Here is a 12,307-nt window from a genome sequence, read left to right as displayed (position 1 = left end):
TTACTTGCTTTCTTGATGCCATAAAAGCTGTTTGCATTATTACCACCACATGATTAGTAGTACTCCCAGCCTCTCTGGGCTATGTAATGATCTACGGGCGCGAAGCTTGTCTACTTAGAAGAGGTACTACCCGGGGATCCGGTTGTGCGGGATGAGGATTTCGGTTGGATGGCGGAGAAGTATCCGGAGAAGTAATAAATATATCTCAGCTTATTATATACTATGCTAGTACTCACTTTTGTACTGATTGCTTGGTTTTGTTATGGCTAATAGCATGATGCTAGTATGATCGACTACTACGTAGTAACATCCGATCACCTTGTTCCAGCTGATGAGATAAATCCAGAGGTATTGCAGATTGACATCATTGAGGTTGAAGATGATGCGGGTGGGGTTTATGCGAATACATGGCTGTTATTTGCTGTAGATCCGGCTGACTATCTTGGGAAAAATGTGATTATTGGCTGTGCTGAGATGCGGTCAGAAGAGAAAGGGGACGCAAAATTGTTGGAGAGTTCAATGCGCCGCTTGTGGATAAAAGCTGAGGGTTCATGGTAGGGTTGAATTGAAGGGACCTGAGGGAGGAGGTTGTGTAGATGTTACTAGGGAGGGGAGTGCTCTTAGTATAAGATACTACGCTTTCAGTACAAGTTAAATATATGCTATATGTGCTTAAGCATTTAGAAGCTTTCCTTGGCCCTTGCGGATAGTAATGCCAATGCCATGGAGTGTGTTCATTACTTCTACATACTGAGCGGTTAATTCTACTCTAGTTCTTGGTATATCCCCTCACAACAAATGAACCCTTATTACCGCATCTACCGAACAATTACCCGACCCCATCAAGAGCAAACAAGAAAAGAAGAGTAAGAAAAGGAATAGATCTACATCCACTACGTAACAAACAGCATCAATTACATGTAGTTCCAATTTGTCTCCCCTCTCATCCCCCGCACATTCGGAGGGAATTTCCCCCGCGCCGCCAATTACCCTCCAATGGATGGTTTCAATTCATCCAGGGTCTTGACGGCTGGTGGTGGTGCTATCCTCTACCCCCGCCGGTTAAAGTGGTCTTAATTAATACTTACTACTACCCCGGGATCTGAGCAATTGGAAGAGTACTACTTAAATGCTGAATAGTAGTGTCGGGGTGTGGAGTAATTTATGTGATTTTTTCTCTGTGAGGCAGTGAGGATATATATGGTGATATATATTTGTTGTCATCATATATACTAAGTACTAGGATCATTACTACTTACCTACTACTTAATCAATATCGATCAATACTGATTAACTAGTACTAGTACTCACTGAACGGCGTCACCAATAAGCTGAACTCCTCTTGAAAAAGTATCACGGAAATGCATCATCGTCCAATCACCTTACTCTCTCTCCTACTTGGAGCTGCACACAGCATTGCAGCTCGTCCGACCTTCCCAGATGATGAAAGGAGCAGCTCATCATCAATCAGTCTGAGTGCATCCGTTCCGGATGATGCAGCTCTGCCGGTCTTGCATCCGTTTGTTTCGTTTTCTATCGAGTTTGCGTTCTTTCCGGATTTTGCAGGTACTATTCAATACCCTTTTCTCACCTTCTAGTACTACTTTCATGGGGAGCTAGTTACTATACTACTATTGGGTTGTGTTGTGGTATCAGTAGTTAGCCGGGGGAATGTGTTGATATCATTTATATATAAGTACTATTAGTTCTGACCCATTTTGATAATCCCAGGAAACCTATCACATCCGAACCTCTTCTCGAATCACCTGCTAGACAATCTGGCCAAGTTGCAGGGCGCAAAGCCGTACATTCGTGTTGGAGGGAACACTCAGTACGTGTCAATCCCATCATCCTCAATTCTATCTTCCCCAATCTAGTAGGCAAAGAGGGGAAGGAGGGGTAGGAATCTAATTAAATCACGCAGAGACTTTGCCCTGTATGATCCGAATCTACGAGCAGCCACAAATGCCACATACATTACCAGCATTTCGACGGACTACCCGCTGATTTTATCGTTTGGTCCCGCCTTCTTTGAGTCGTACTTCACCTGGCCGGACACTAAGTTCATCCACGGTTTTAACCTGGGGAAAAATAGCTCGACAGATATAGAGCTCATGCTAGAATCCGTGCCGGTGGCGTGTAAGGCTCTGGAAGGAGGAAAACTGGCGTATTGGGAACTGGGGAATGAGCCGGATTTGTACAAGACGTCCGCACAGGGCATCAGGAGACCGGCGAACTGGACGGAACAAGACTATGTGAATGAGTGGTTGAACAAGACAGCGCGGATCGAGAAGAGATTGGTCAAGGCGTGTCCTGAGCTCGCAGACTCAAAGTACATTGCGCCTTCATTCGCCGGGGTCACCAACAGCTTGAATCCCGTGGTGACGTGGGAGAAAGGCCTAGACAACAGCCGGAACATTGCCCTCAATTCCGAACACAAGTGAGTTTGGTGGTGGCCAAGCCCCCAGCCCCCAGCCCCCAGCCCCCAGCCCCCAGCCCCAATTGTACTCTGAACGCGAGAGGATGGAGCACAGGTCGACTCTGGCTAATAGGTCGCGTTTGATGCAGCTACATCGGTGGCGCCACTCAGCCGGGAGTAACACTGCAGAATACGCTAATGAACCATACTAAGACGGTGGAAAGCGTCGCACAACAGGTCAACGTCTCACGTATCTTGTCGAACGACAACCTGACCCTGGGCATCCCCTATATCCTGGGCGAGACCAACTCTTTGTACAACCAGGGCGCGCCTGGACTGTCCAATTCATTCGGGGCTGCACTTTGGGGGGTAGACTTCAACCTTTACTGCGCCTCGCAGAACATCCGCCGAACCCATATGCATCAGGGAAGTAATTACAATTACATCTCCTGGCAGCCAGTGGGAACGAATCGTACATCCATAGGCACGAAGGCGCCGTATTACGGCAATGCCATGGTGGCGGCCATGCTCCACGGCGGAGACGATGTCCGAATTGTCAATCTCCCGCTGGCCGCGGATACGGAAGCCGCATATGCCGCGTACGTGAATGACTCTCTGGTCCGAGTGGCTGTCATCAACCTGGTGGAGTTCAACTACACCTCAACCGATTCGATAGCGGAGAAAGTGGAGAGCAGACCCAGCGCGAAGTATACGTTCCAGTTGCCTTCATCTGGATCGGTGTACTCCGACTCGGTTTCAGTGCAGCGGCTGATGGCGAACGGCAGCAACGCCATCACGGGGATCACCTGGGACGGCTGGTCTTACAATTACGAGCTGGCACAGGGTAAGCCAGTTCGATTGCAGAACGTAACGATTGGAGAGGCGATCTCGGTGGGCGACGATGGGGTTGTGGAGATCGAGATCCCCTACTCCAGCGCTGCAATCCTCAGTCTGTGAAAGGTCATCCGGTGTGGGCCGAAGAAGCTGTAACAATAGGGTATGCATGGTAGAAGATATCTATCCGCGGAACTCTGGCCTCCGTATCATTCATGATGCGGCTCCCACGCGGTTAGCATCCGTGGAAAGGATAGCCAGTCTGAACCTTGTTAGATCATAATAGTCCAAATGGTGCTTAGAACAGAAGAGGAAAGCTGGGTTTGGTAATTACGAAATACTATAAAGTTCCAGAGGGTTTTTACCCTTTCTCTAGATGCGGATGTGTAGCTCAAGCCTGGGCATTTGCTGGAGCACACAGTCTTTCCCATTCGAAGTATCGGCGGCTTCATCATTATGTTCCAAGCGATACGGAGAAGAAGCCGAATCCTCACTTCAACTTGACGATCAGCTCCATCTGCCACTTTCAGACGAGGAAATATCAACCCCGAGCCTGCTCCGTACTGATGCGGAGTACGTGGGAATCATCTGAGACTCGCGGATTTGCCTCATTGATGGCTACCATGATTTTCCAGCCGAAAAGGGCATTTTAAAAATCCAACAAAGCATCGATTTGTTCGGAGGATATCTTCCAGAGTGGGAAACTCAGAGCAAATAGTTCTCGATTTGTTAAAAATAAACAAAGTGGATGGTGGCAACTCTCCCGGTACGGCGTTTGCGAGAGACCTGTCGACCGATGGCGAGACAGATGTAACCTTGATGGGGGTAAAGAATGATCGGTTGCACCATGTCTCCGGCTGCGACAGATTTTGAATTCTATTGATCGAATAATCGGTGTACAGCTAGTCAATGATCTGCGTTAGCGGGTTGATACGTAGCTTCCCCCAAGCCACGGCCCAGTTAGCCGGGCTGAGTGGTGGCGCGACGGACGGCTATCCCACTTCCTCGGAGTACCAGAACTCGCCTGATGGATCGATTCATGCAAGTGCTCGGACTCTGAGCTAGCCTTTAATTAATATTCCAAGGATTGACTGCAGCATTGTCTTCTGTCTGGTCGAGTGTCATTGGGGCAGTAGTAGTCAACCAGAAGGGTTGTTGTCGCCAGGCAGAGCATTGCGGATTTTCCTAGCGTGAGGCATGCTCTGCTTCGCTGCCCATCGTCTTGCCCTTCTCTACCCCGTAGTCATGGCTCACTCAGGCTGAAGCATGCAAGCCATCATGCAGGGTTTCCTGGTAAGAAAGCAAGTTTGCAGGACGATGTACGTAGGCGGATGTCTCATCGTCTGCATGTTTCCTACAAGGGCCCTAATAGTGAAGGTTCGGGAAGCTAAAATTGAGAGACTGGAAAGAGCTGAAGAAGCGCTATAGAGAGGATGTCCCGCCACGCACTATGGTAATGGGTATGGATCCCTGCGCCCTTCCCCCCTTTTCTTCTCTATCTGTCAGTGTGTGTTTTTGATGCTCAATAGGTGACCTACAGGATAGACCCCGTTCGGCTAGTGGCTAGCGTTCCACGCAAACATTCTGTGGATCATCGGTCCACCGTGGCGTGCCAGGCTGGTCAAAATCGCGAGTCGATAGCCAAGGGGCCCGTGTGCTGTAATACTTGACTTTTTCTGCCTAGCCGTTCTTGACGCAGGCTCCGCAAGTAATGGGAATGGTGGGAAATACCGGACCCAATGGTCAGTGATGGATGTATTATCCGTGTAAGACATAGCACACTACCCCTCCCAAACAACCAGGATACGTATTTTCCTAGGTTTCTAGTTGCGAAAATAATCTCCCGCTTGGACTGTCTGTTAGCGAGACCGAAGGGTTGTAGAGTTGTCTTGGCTTCATAGTGCGGCAGCCAGGACACTCTATGATCGATTCTCCACTCCAACGCGATACAGTTGAACCTTAAATGAGAATCTAATATGGTTGCCGTTGACACTTGACAGAGTGTGGCTGCGATCGGCGGTCAGGCTCTAGGGGTGGTCCTTGAGGTCTTACGCCCAAACTCCGCAATTTCCGCACTGACTGCGAGAGAGGCAGTATCGGCAAAGTCTAATCGTGAGGACTTTGACAAAGGAATTATTCCCACTGGCGGAACGCCGATCCTAGTCTTCTTGTGGCTAGGCTTCATTTGAGCAACCCAATCTAGCTGTCACTCAGAGTTCAGTCTGACCTGCGGGCTCTGGGCATGACAGGAAGAAGCGAAGCCAGCACCATACTCACGGCTCGCCGTAGCACTATGAGAGGCTAGCAAGAGTCTGCATTGACCTATGATCTCTCTTCAATGGTAACTTCCGGGTACTTCCACTGCCATGTGACTTTTTGCCTCTGCCTAATACGGTGTATTGGCTCCTGCAAATCCCGAAGGTAGTTATCATGTATCAGCTAGCCTGCGCTATTGCGTCAAAAGGAATATGCCAACCTACTGTACCCCAGAGACGCCTGTGATTGGTAAATTGAGATGAGTCTATTACTTGAATTAGCTTGCCGGCCAAGGGGGTTGTAGTCTGGCATGTACAGCACGTAATTTAACCAGGCCGAGCATAAATGCATGATCCCTGAATGGCATGGCCGTCACTGTGTTTCGGAACCCAATGACCTTGACCTGAGATTTTATTGGAGTCGTTCGATGCTTGGAGTGCACCTATTCGCCTAGTTTCCCTCTCGACTTGGGCCCATCTTTACCCTCGCACGAAGAAGTAACCTTTCTGTTGGTCAACTATTTTTTCTGCGGAACTGATTAAAACCACGTAAAGAAACAGAGGATGAATACGAGTGTCATATCTGTAGCTCTCCACTCATGTGTATAACAAAATAAGCATTTGCCACTGTATCGCTCGAGCCCTCATTAAATACACTGATCCTCTGCTCCATAGGCGATGGGGCTAAGGCAGCCAGACGTAAGCCTCAAACGGGAAAGACCAGAGGGAGCTGCATGGCTAGGCTCCATGCACGCATGGCAACGGAAACAGACTAGATGATAGAGCGTTGTCCGTAACAGTTAATGGTCAGACTCTGTATGTATTTGTTTTCCTTGCATTAGTTTGCACGTCATAAGTGCCAGAAGGCCGCGTTGAACATCATGACATGATCCAATGGCCGAATGTTGACCAACGTACTTTTGTCCACATCTGTAATTGCCCTTCGGTCATCAACTCCGAAGGAACTTGTTTCTTTTTCCCTCGGCATGTTATATTTGGTAGTTCCAGACCTATATAGGCCGTCGCCCGAGCCTTGAAGATCATGCACACGAAACTTCTTAAGCTGCCAACTCCCCATTGGCTTCCTTGAATGTTGATGTGAGGTAGCAGTATCTGAATTTATCTATCATTCCATTATCATTGTCGGTAGTCGGTAAAGAGTGAGCATAGGCGACTCGGCTCGACACTGACTTCCTATAGTAGAGTATGACAAGTCCGGTCCGTGCTACCATTGCGATAGGTCAGTCCACGAAAGCTAATAAAGCCCAGCATCAGATGTTATCATATCACGATATGACTGCTCAGGCGAGCCACACGGTAAGGACAAGCTCCCCAGTCTGAACTAGGATGGATCATCCAACTGATGTCATGTCATGGTAGGACATGCAACGTGCATCATCCGCAGTCAACTTCCGTTATACGCACTTCGCTATGCTTTGCATTGACCACAATGGGGACCTTCGCATAGAAGCGTCGCCGTCCATTGCAGGATGCGAAAAGGCAATTTTTACAAACGACGTGCAGGACCGATTTCTGAAGTCGGTGACTACAGCATGGCAGCCCAGCCTGCAGAGTCTCCATTCCAGTAAGTGATTTGGCAACTGTAAAACCGAGCCAGTCAAGGATGAAGTAGTAACCAAGACGTGTTCCTGCCCGAATCAGACACCTTGAGTCACATGAGCGGCGATGTCACGGGGAAGCCAATGCTTCTGTCCAGTCCTTCAATCGGCCTACAGCACACATGGTATCAACCAAGCCTCCCACGACAGACCGGCCTCATTCCCTGTGAATGGCAGTCCTTGCAAAACAAGCGTCACAGACGTAGCTTGAGGCATGAACTCTCGGGCATCGGACTTGATTTGGATTCCGCTTCACCCACACCGTCGCTAAGGCGCACAGCACTTCGACTAGGGCAAACAGATCTTGTGCGAAGATACTATGAGAAGGCGTTCGAAGCTTTTCAACAGCTAAACTGCAGGGTTATCGCCAAAGCATTTGTGAAATTGGTGGAACCGCGCAAGCAGGTCAACCACCCATACAATGGACGACGGGCTGCCGGAGGATCATCACAGAAGATGGATTCTGAATTGACTAAGCCGAAATGGTGGCCTACAGGGGTGACACACAAAGAGCCCGACCATCTTCAAAAGGCCGGTAAGATGCTCCTAGCTTCCATCGGGTTGAATCGTGAGATTTGAATACTTACTGGTATCATCTCTCTCTTCAGAGAGAATCAGGCTGCTTGTTCATATCCTGTGTGAACTGAAGGAGAGTCGAGGAATCACCGCTGAGAAGCTCAAGGATGCTGGACAAGACGTGCGGCGCCAGATTCAGCCCGAGAGCCGCCTACAAGTTCTTGATGAGATATACTACGTTCGTTATATGGAAGAATTGTACATGGAGGGCAAAATTAGTACGCATTCGCTTCCATACCTTAGGGGACTGAAAGCCACACCCCAACACCAAGCGACTAACACTTTCTATAGGCGGGGACACAATGATCTACGTTTCTCATGTCCATCTGGATGAGGACTTCTTGTTCGCTGAATTACGGGACCAGACAACTAACAACTCTCGTGAACTGTCACTCCCGATTATGAACAACAAGCCAGATGCGCCCAAAGCGACGGAGGGAAGCAAGAGTCCTGGGGACCAGAGTGAAGTGCAAGCCGCCACGGACAAATCGCACACTGACATGCCTGTACTCTCCGACGAGCGGCGCCTGCCACCAATGGAGGTGAATCACCAAACAAAACGCTCCGCCAATCAGGACTACTGCTACCCTCCTTCGCCGGTATCCAGCCCCTCCATCAGTCGGAAGAGCTCCTTGGAAAGCGGCTTGTCTACATACTCAACAGACATGGCTGCACCGATGCTGTCAGGGAGTGAACCCAGCGGGGGGTCCTGTGCTTCTAGGGATATCCATCCCACCGAGGCTTCATGCATGCCGGATTATTTTGGTAGCCAGCAAATGGCCACTTCATCTGCTGAACAAAGTCACCAGCCTGGATTTTGGAGCCTCCCACCGGCCCATACGGCACTACCATATAACGGATACTGATGTGGCAGGTCACTGAAAGACGCACGGCGGGGACCCTATCCAAATGACGCTCTGTATATACTGAATGGTCTTAGCCATGCCGAGATCTGGATCACCCCTCCATTTGCGCTTGCATAATTTCCTATGTATTACAATATTTTGGGGGGGTTTCATGTTTGAGGAAGTGACTGTACTCAGAATACGTGGAGTTCAGCGGCACTGTGGCTGGCGCAAGTGGCGGATACATACTATTTGTGATATAGACAACTTTCTGTATTATTTCATTTTCTGGACAAGGTGCAAAACAGCGAAAGGTGGTCATCAATCATTTACTGACAGTCATTATTATCCGTTGCATATAGGAGAACCAAGACAATTTGATAAGGGGAGATATCATAGGCCATCTATTTTTGATTCGTGTTGGGTCGCTGCAATTACTACTGAGTGATTTATCCCGCACGAAGCGGGGTAGTACAGCACCTGCCAGGTGTTCAAGGGGCCGCGAGTTAGCTGCTATAACTAACTGCACGGCCGGTCCTTAGTCTTTTGAATATGTATGGCGCCAGACAAGTCCCTGATGATTAGCTCAAGAATCGAGTCAGTATCGCCATGTCTACAGCTATATAGACTAGTAGCCAATGATGCGAGACATGGCAGGGTCTGTTAGGTACCTTACTCCCTGCTTTATGCATATGCCGAAAGCAGTAATAATTTCCAGGGGACAGGAACATCTCGAAAGAGCGTATCAGGTCTTCGCCAGCCACTACTATAGAGTAGTACTGCAGACAAGCCAGAATCCGGGTTCAGGTGCCGACAGGAACGAGTTCCCAGCAATCATAGTTGCAGTAGAGCTTAAATGTCCAGAAACAAAGACACGCATCTACTTGAATGTCTAGTCGATCATAGATCGAGCACAGACAATCAAGCTAACTACTCAGAGACTTCTTAGCACACAAAGGAGTAAGTAGTAATGAGTGTGTACACAGTAAAATGCGAGGAGAGCGAGATGTCCGAGAGACGGGACCCTTGAAGACGCCCCAGAAAACATGGCAACCGCCTCAGGCATGGAATCTACTATAAGCCTCGCAACGGGACAAATAAACCATGGGACCCAATGGGGGCAAATCATGTGGAGAGTATAACAATTTTCTATTGGCTGCATCACTCCGCAGGTGGGTCAGGATAGATGATCGCCGGTCTGGAACGGCAAAGTCGCGACAAGTCAGCAGCAGCCAACCACAAGCTCCAACGCGTGCACACGGAGAACCTCATCCTTCCAACTTGCTCTCAACTTCCTGCATCTTTCCTTCTGCTCCCCGACTTCTACGGTCATGCGCTCTGAGCGTTGAAGCACACTGGTTGCGCCTTATCATCCCAGAAACTCAGTCATCCGAATTCTATCCTCTGGTTCGAATACAGTATACCTCGCCGCTTTTGTTTGTAAGTCATCCACGGATTCGTCCACCATGCCTTAGATTGATAAGGAATCCGCATCCGTTTCGGATCACTTCCTGCTCTGTCTTCCTTATCCCATCACTCGCCCCTTGATCTACCCTACCTTTCTGCCCGCGTGCAACACCGGTCCTTCTTAGTCCAAGCTTGGCTATAATCTACTCTAATCAGCATGGGGATGCTAACTATAGGACGCTTCCTCAGCCGGCCTTATCCACACTCCCGTGACGGTCCCACGATATTTTCCTTTCAGCAGAGGCTCATCATGGAAGACGGTGGTTTCTCTGATGCTAGGAAGCCAGAGTCAGTGGCTAGCAGTAGCTCGCCTGCTTTGCATCCCACCACGGACTACGATCTCTCTGAAACGGAAGAGACGCTAAACTCGCCTGATACATTCTACTCGCCGCCCGCGTCACCTGGGCGTCTGTCGCGCAACCCGTCCTTTTCCTACCATGATGACTGGGAGACATTTCCGCCTCTAGACCAACTGTCGGTGTTCGACCTGCTTGATAACCTCTCTCTGTCACAAAGGCTGGAAAGGCTGCAGCGAGCACTCAACGCGCAAAAGGACAAAGTAAAGAGACAACGCGAGAAGCTCAAGTCTACTTCGATTAACGCGAAGGAACGTGTTGTGGGCGAATGGAAGAGACGGGTCCCAACAGCCGATGAGCAGCTAGACAAGTACCGCCGTCGCATGAAAGATGGCGTGGAACGCTTGGGGAAACAATGGAATGCGACGGCTACTGTGACACTACGTGAGAAGATCTCTTTCATCGCTGGTGTTATGAACATCCTCGTGAGCGGCTACCTCCTTGGAGGGTTCCCAGAGTACTTCTACATCTGGTTCAGCGTGCAGCTGGCCTACTTCATGCCTATCAGATACTACCGGTATCACAAAAAGGGCTACCACTATTTCTTGGCTGACCTATGCTACTTTGTCAATGTGCTCTGTATGCTCAGCCTCTGGGTTTTCCCTGGCTCAAAGAGGCTGTTTATCAGCACCTTTTGCCTAGTATTCGGCAACAACGCCGTTGCGATTGCCATGTGGCGCAACTCGATGGTTTTCCACAGTATGGACAAGGTGGTCAGGTAAGCTTCGCTATGATGCCATTCTGAACAACCATTGACTTGAGGCTAGTCTGTTTATCCACATCATGCCACCCGTTTCCTTGCATTGTCTCGTCCATATGACGTCAGCGGAGACGCTGCGAGAACGATTCCCGGCGATCTACGAGATCAAGTTCAGTGAACCGGGTTCGCCCAATCATTTCAACCTCCTGGAAATGATGGGATGGGCAACAGTGCCTTACGTTATTTGGCAGCTGACGTACCACTGTTTTATCACTGTTCGCCGTGCCGAGAAGATTGCTGCAGGACGTCCGACCAGCTTCACTTGGCTCCGCAAGTCGTATGCCAAGACCTGGATCGGCAAAGTCGTCCTGAGCCTCCCCGAATCTCTCCAGGCTCCGGCTTTTATGCTGATTCAGTACTTGTATGCGATATTGACCATGGTCCCCTGCCCTCTGTGGTTTTGGTCTCGGTGGGCGAGTGGTCTTTTCCTCACTGGTCTTTTCATTCTCAGCGTTCACAACGGCGCGACATACTATATCGACGTCTTCGGCAAGCGCTTCCAGAAGGAATTGGAAGAGCTGAAGAAGGATGTTGCTCGCTGGCAATCGTCCCCGGAAGGGGTCTCCAGCCCAACGCTTCTGTCGTCTGACAATGCTGCGACAGTCGGGGCCAAGGGTCTCGAGGAATCGGCCAGTGGCGGATCCGACAAAGTCGGCGTTGATCAGATCCCTCTTCTTGATGCGCAATCGACAGGTGTAGAGAGCGGCCATGCTGCCGCCAATTCTGGGGTCCGGGAAAGGTCTTGAGACGATTGTTACATGAAGCTCCTCACATAATGTTCCCTTTGCTTCGTTCATGAGTCTTGATTCTTGCCTATAGCTTTGACTTGTGAATCCGACCAGATCGGAACCGTTTCTCGTTGATACCCAACTTCATCTTTTATCATTCCTTACTGTCTGGCCTGTCCTGTGCTGCATTTTCTGCTTTTTGTTTATGACAGTATATGATTGATTTTTAGACTTGCGTGATGATGTGATATGGTCCGTAATTACGAGATGCTCTTTACAAGCGAATTAATGACATGAATATGTGGATAGTCAGCTAGTGGGTTAGTCCATCCTTCGGGAAATGAACTGAGTCACGATGGGGGTGAAATCGGGAGTCGAAGCTTCCAGTAGCGAAGCCGGCCGGACTCGCATTTTGCGTTCGGCGGCGATCAAACCTTAAGTCCGACGT

General features: G+C 49.5%; 4 protein-coding genes across 4 annotated transcripts; all 4 read left to right on the top strand.

The window, feature by feature from the left end:
• Window positions 1–126: 126 nt before the first annotated feature.
• BO79DRAFT_103308 (uncharacterized protein) lies at window positions 127–459 on the top strand (the record flags this gene model as incomplete). The annotated part of the gene is made up of 2 exons (XM_025677884.1): window positions 127–191; window positions 285–459. Coding segments are annotated over 2 exons (240 nt in total), but the record flags the coding sequence as incomplete, so codon positions are not given.
• Window positions 460–1,361: 902 nt separating this feature from the next.
• BO79DRAFT_269778 (glycosyl hydrolase family 79 C-terminal domain-containing protein) lies at window positions 1,362–3,376 on the top strand (the record flags this gene model as incomplete). Its single annotated transcript, XM_025687237.1, has 4 exons — window positions 1,362–1,566; window positions 1,732–1,831; window positions 1,925–2,440; window positions 2,569–3,376. The coding sequence occupies 4 exons, from the start codon at window positions 1,362–1,364 to the stop codon at window positions 3,374–3,376; spliced, it is 1,629 nt and encodes a 542-aa protein (XP_025537669.1).
• A 3,425-nt stretch (window positions 3,377–6,801) lies between these two features.
• BO79DRAFT_269771 (DUF2841 domain-containing protein) lies at window positions 6,802–8,614 on the top strand (the record flags this gene model as incomplete). The annotated part of the gene is made up of 5 exons (XM_025687236.1): window positions 6,802–6,825; window positions 6,889–7,093; window positions 7,171–7,662; window positions 7,736–7,921; window positions 7,995–8,614. The coding sequence occupies 5 exons, from the start codon at window positions 6,802–6,804 to the stop codon at window positions 8,567–8,569; spliced, it is 1,482 nt and encodes a 493-aa protein (XP_025537668.1). The 3' UTR covers window positions 8,570–8,614.
• Window positions 8,615–9,839: 1,225 nt separating this feature from the next.
• On the top strand, window positions 9,840–12,229 carry BO79DRAFT_238799 (glycerophosphocholine acyltransferase). The gene is made up of 3 exons (XM_025684848.1): window positions 9,840–9,988; window positions 10,205–11,089; window positions 11,139–12,229. Exons 2-3 carry the CDS (start codon window positions 10,266–10,268, stop codon window positions 11,875–11,877), a joined length of 1,563 nt encoding a protein of 520 aa, XP_025537667.1. The 5' UTR covers window positions 9,840–9,988; window positions 10,205–10,265; the 3' UTR covers window positions 11,878–12,229.
• Window positions 12,230–12,307: the final 78 nt, after the last annotated feature.

This window comes from Aspergillus costaricaensis (genome assembly GCF_003184835.1).
Source record: "Aspergillus costaricaensis CBS 115574 unplaced genomic scaffold BO79scaffold_23, whole genome shotgun sequence".
NCBI lineage: Eukaryota > Fungi > Ascomycota > Eurotiomycetes > Eurotiales > Aspergillaceae > Aspergillus > Aspergillus costaricensis.
The sequence above is the reverse complement of the archived record's forward strand: the minus strand, read 5'-3'. Positions and strand labels throughout refer to the sequence as shown.

Excerpts from the sequence above, each read along its gene's own strand:
- BO79DRAFT_238799 (XM_025684848.1), top strand. The coding sequence starts at position 10,266 with ATGGAAGACGGTGGTTTCTCTGATGCTAGGAAGCCAGAGTCAGTGGCT. Across the intron at positions 11,090-11,138 it reads AGTATGGACAAGGTGGTCAG|TCTGTTTATCCACATCATGC; the intron begins GTAAGCTTCGCT and ends ACTTGAGGCTAG.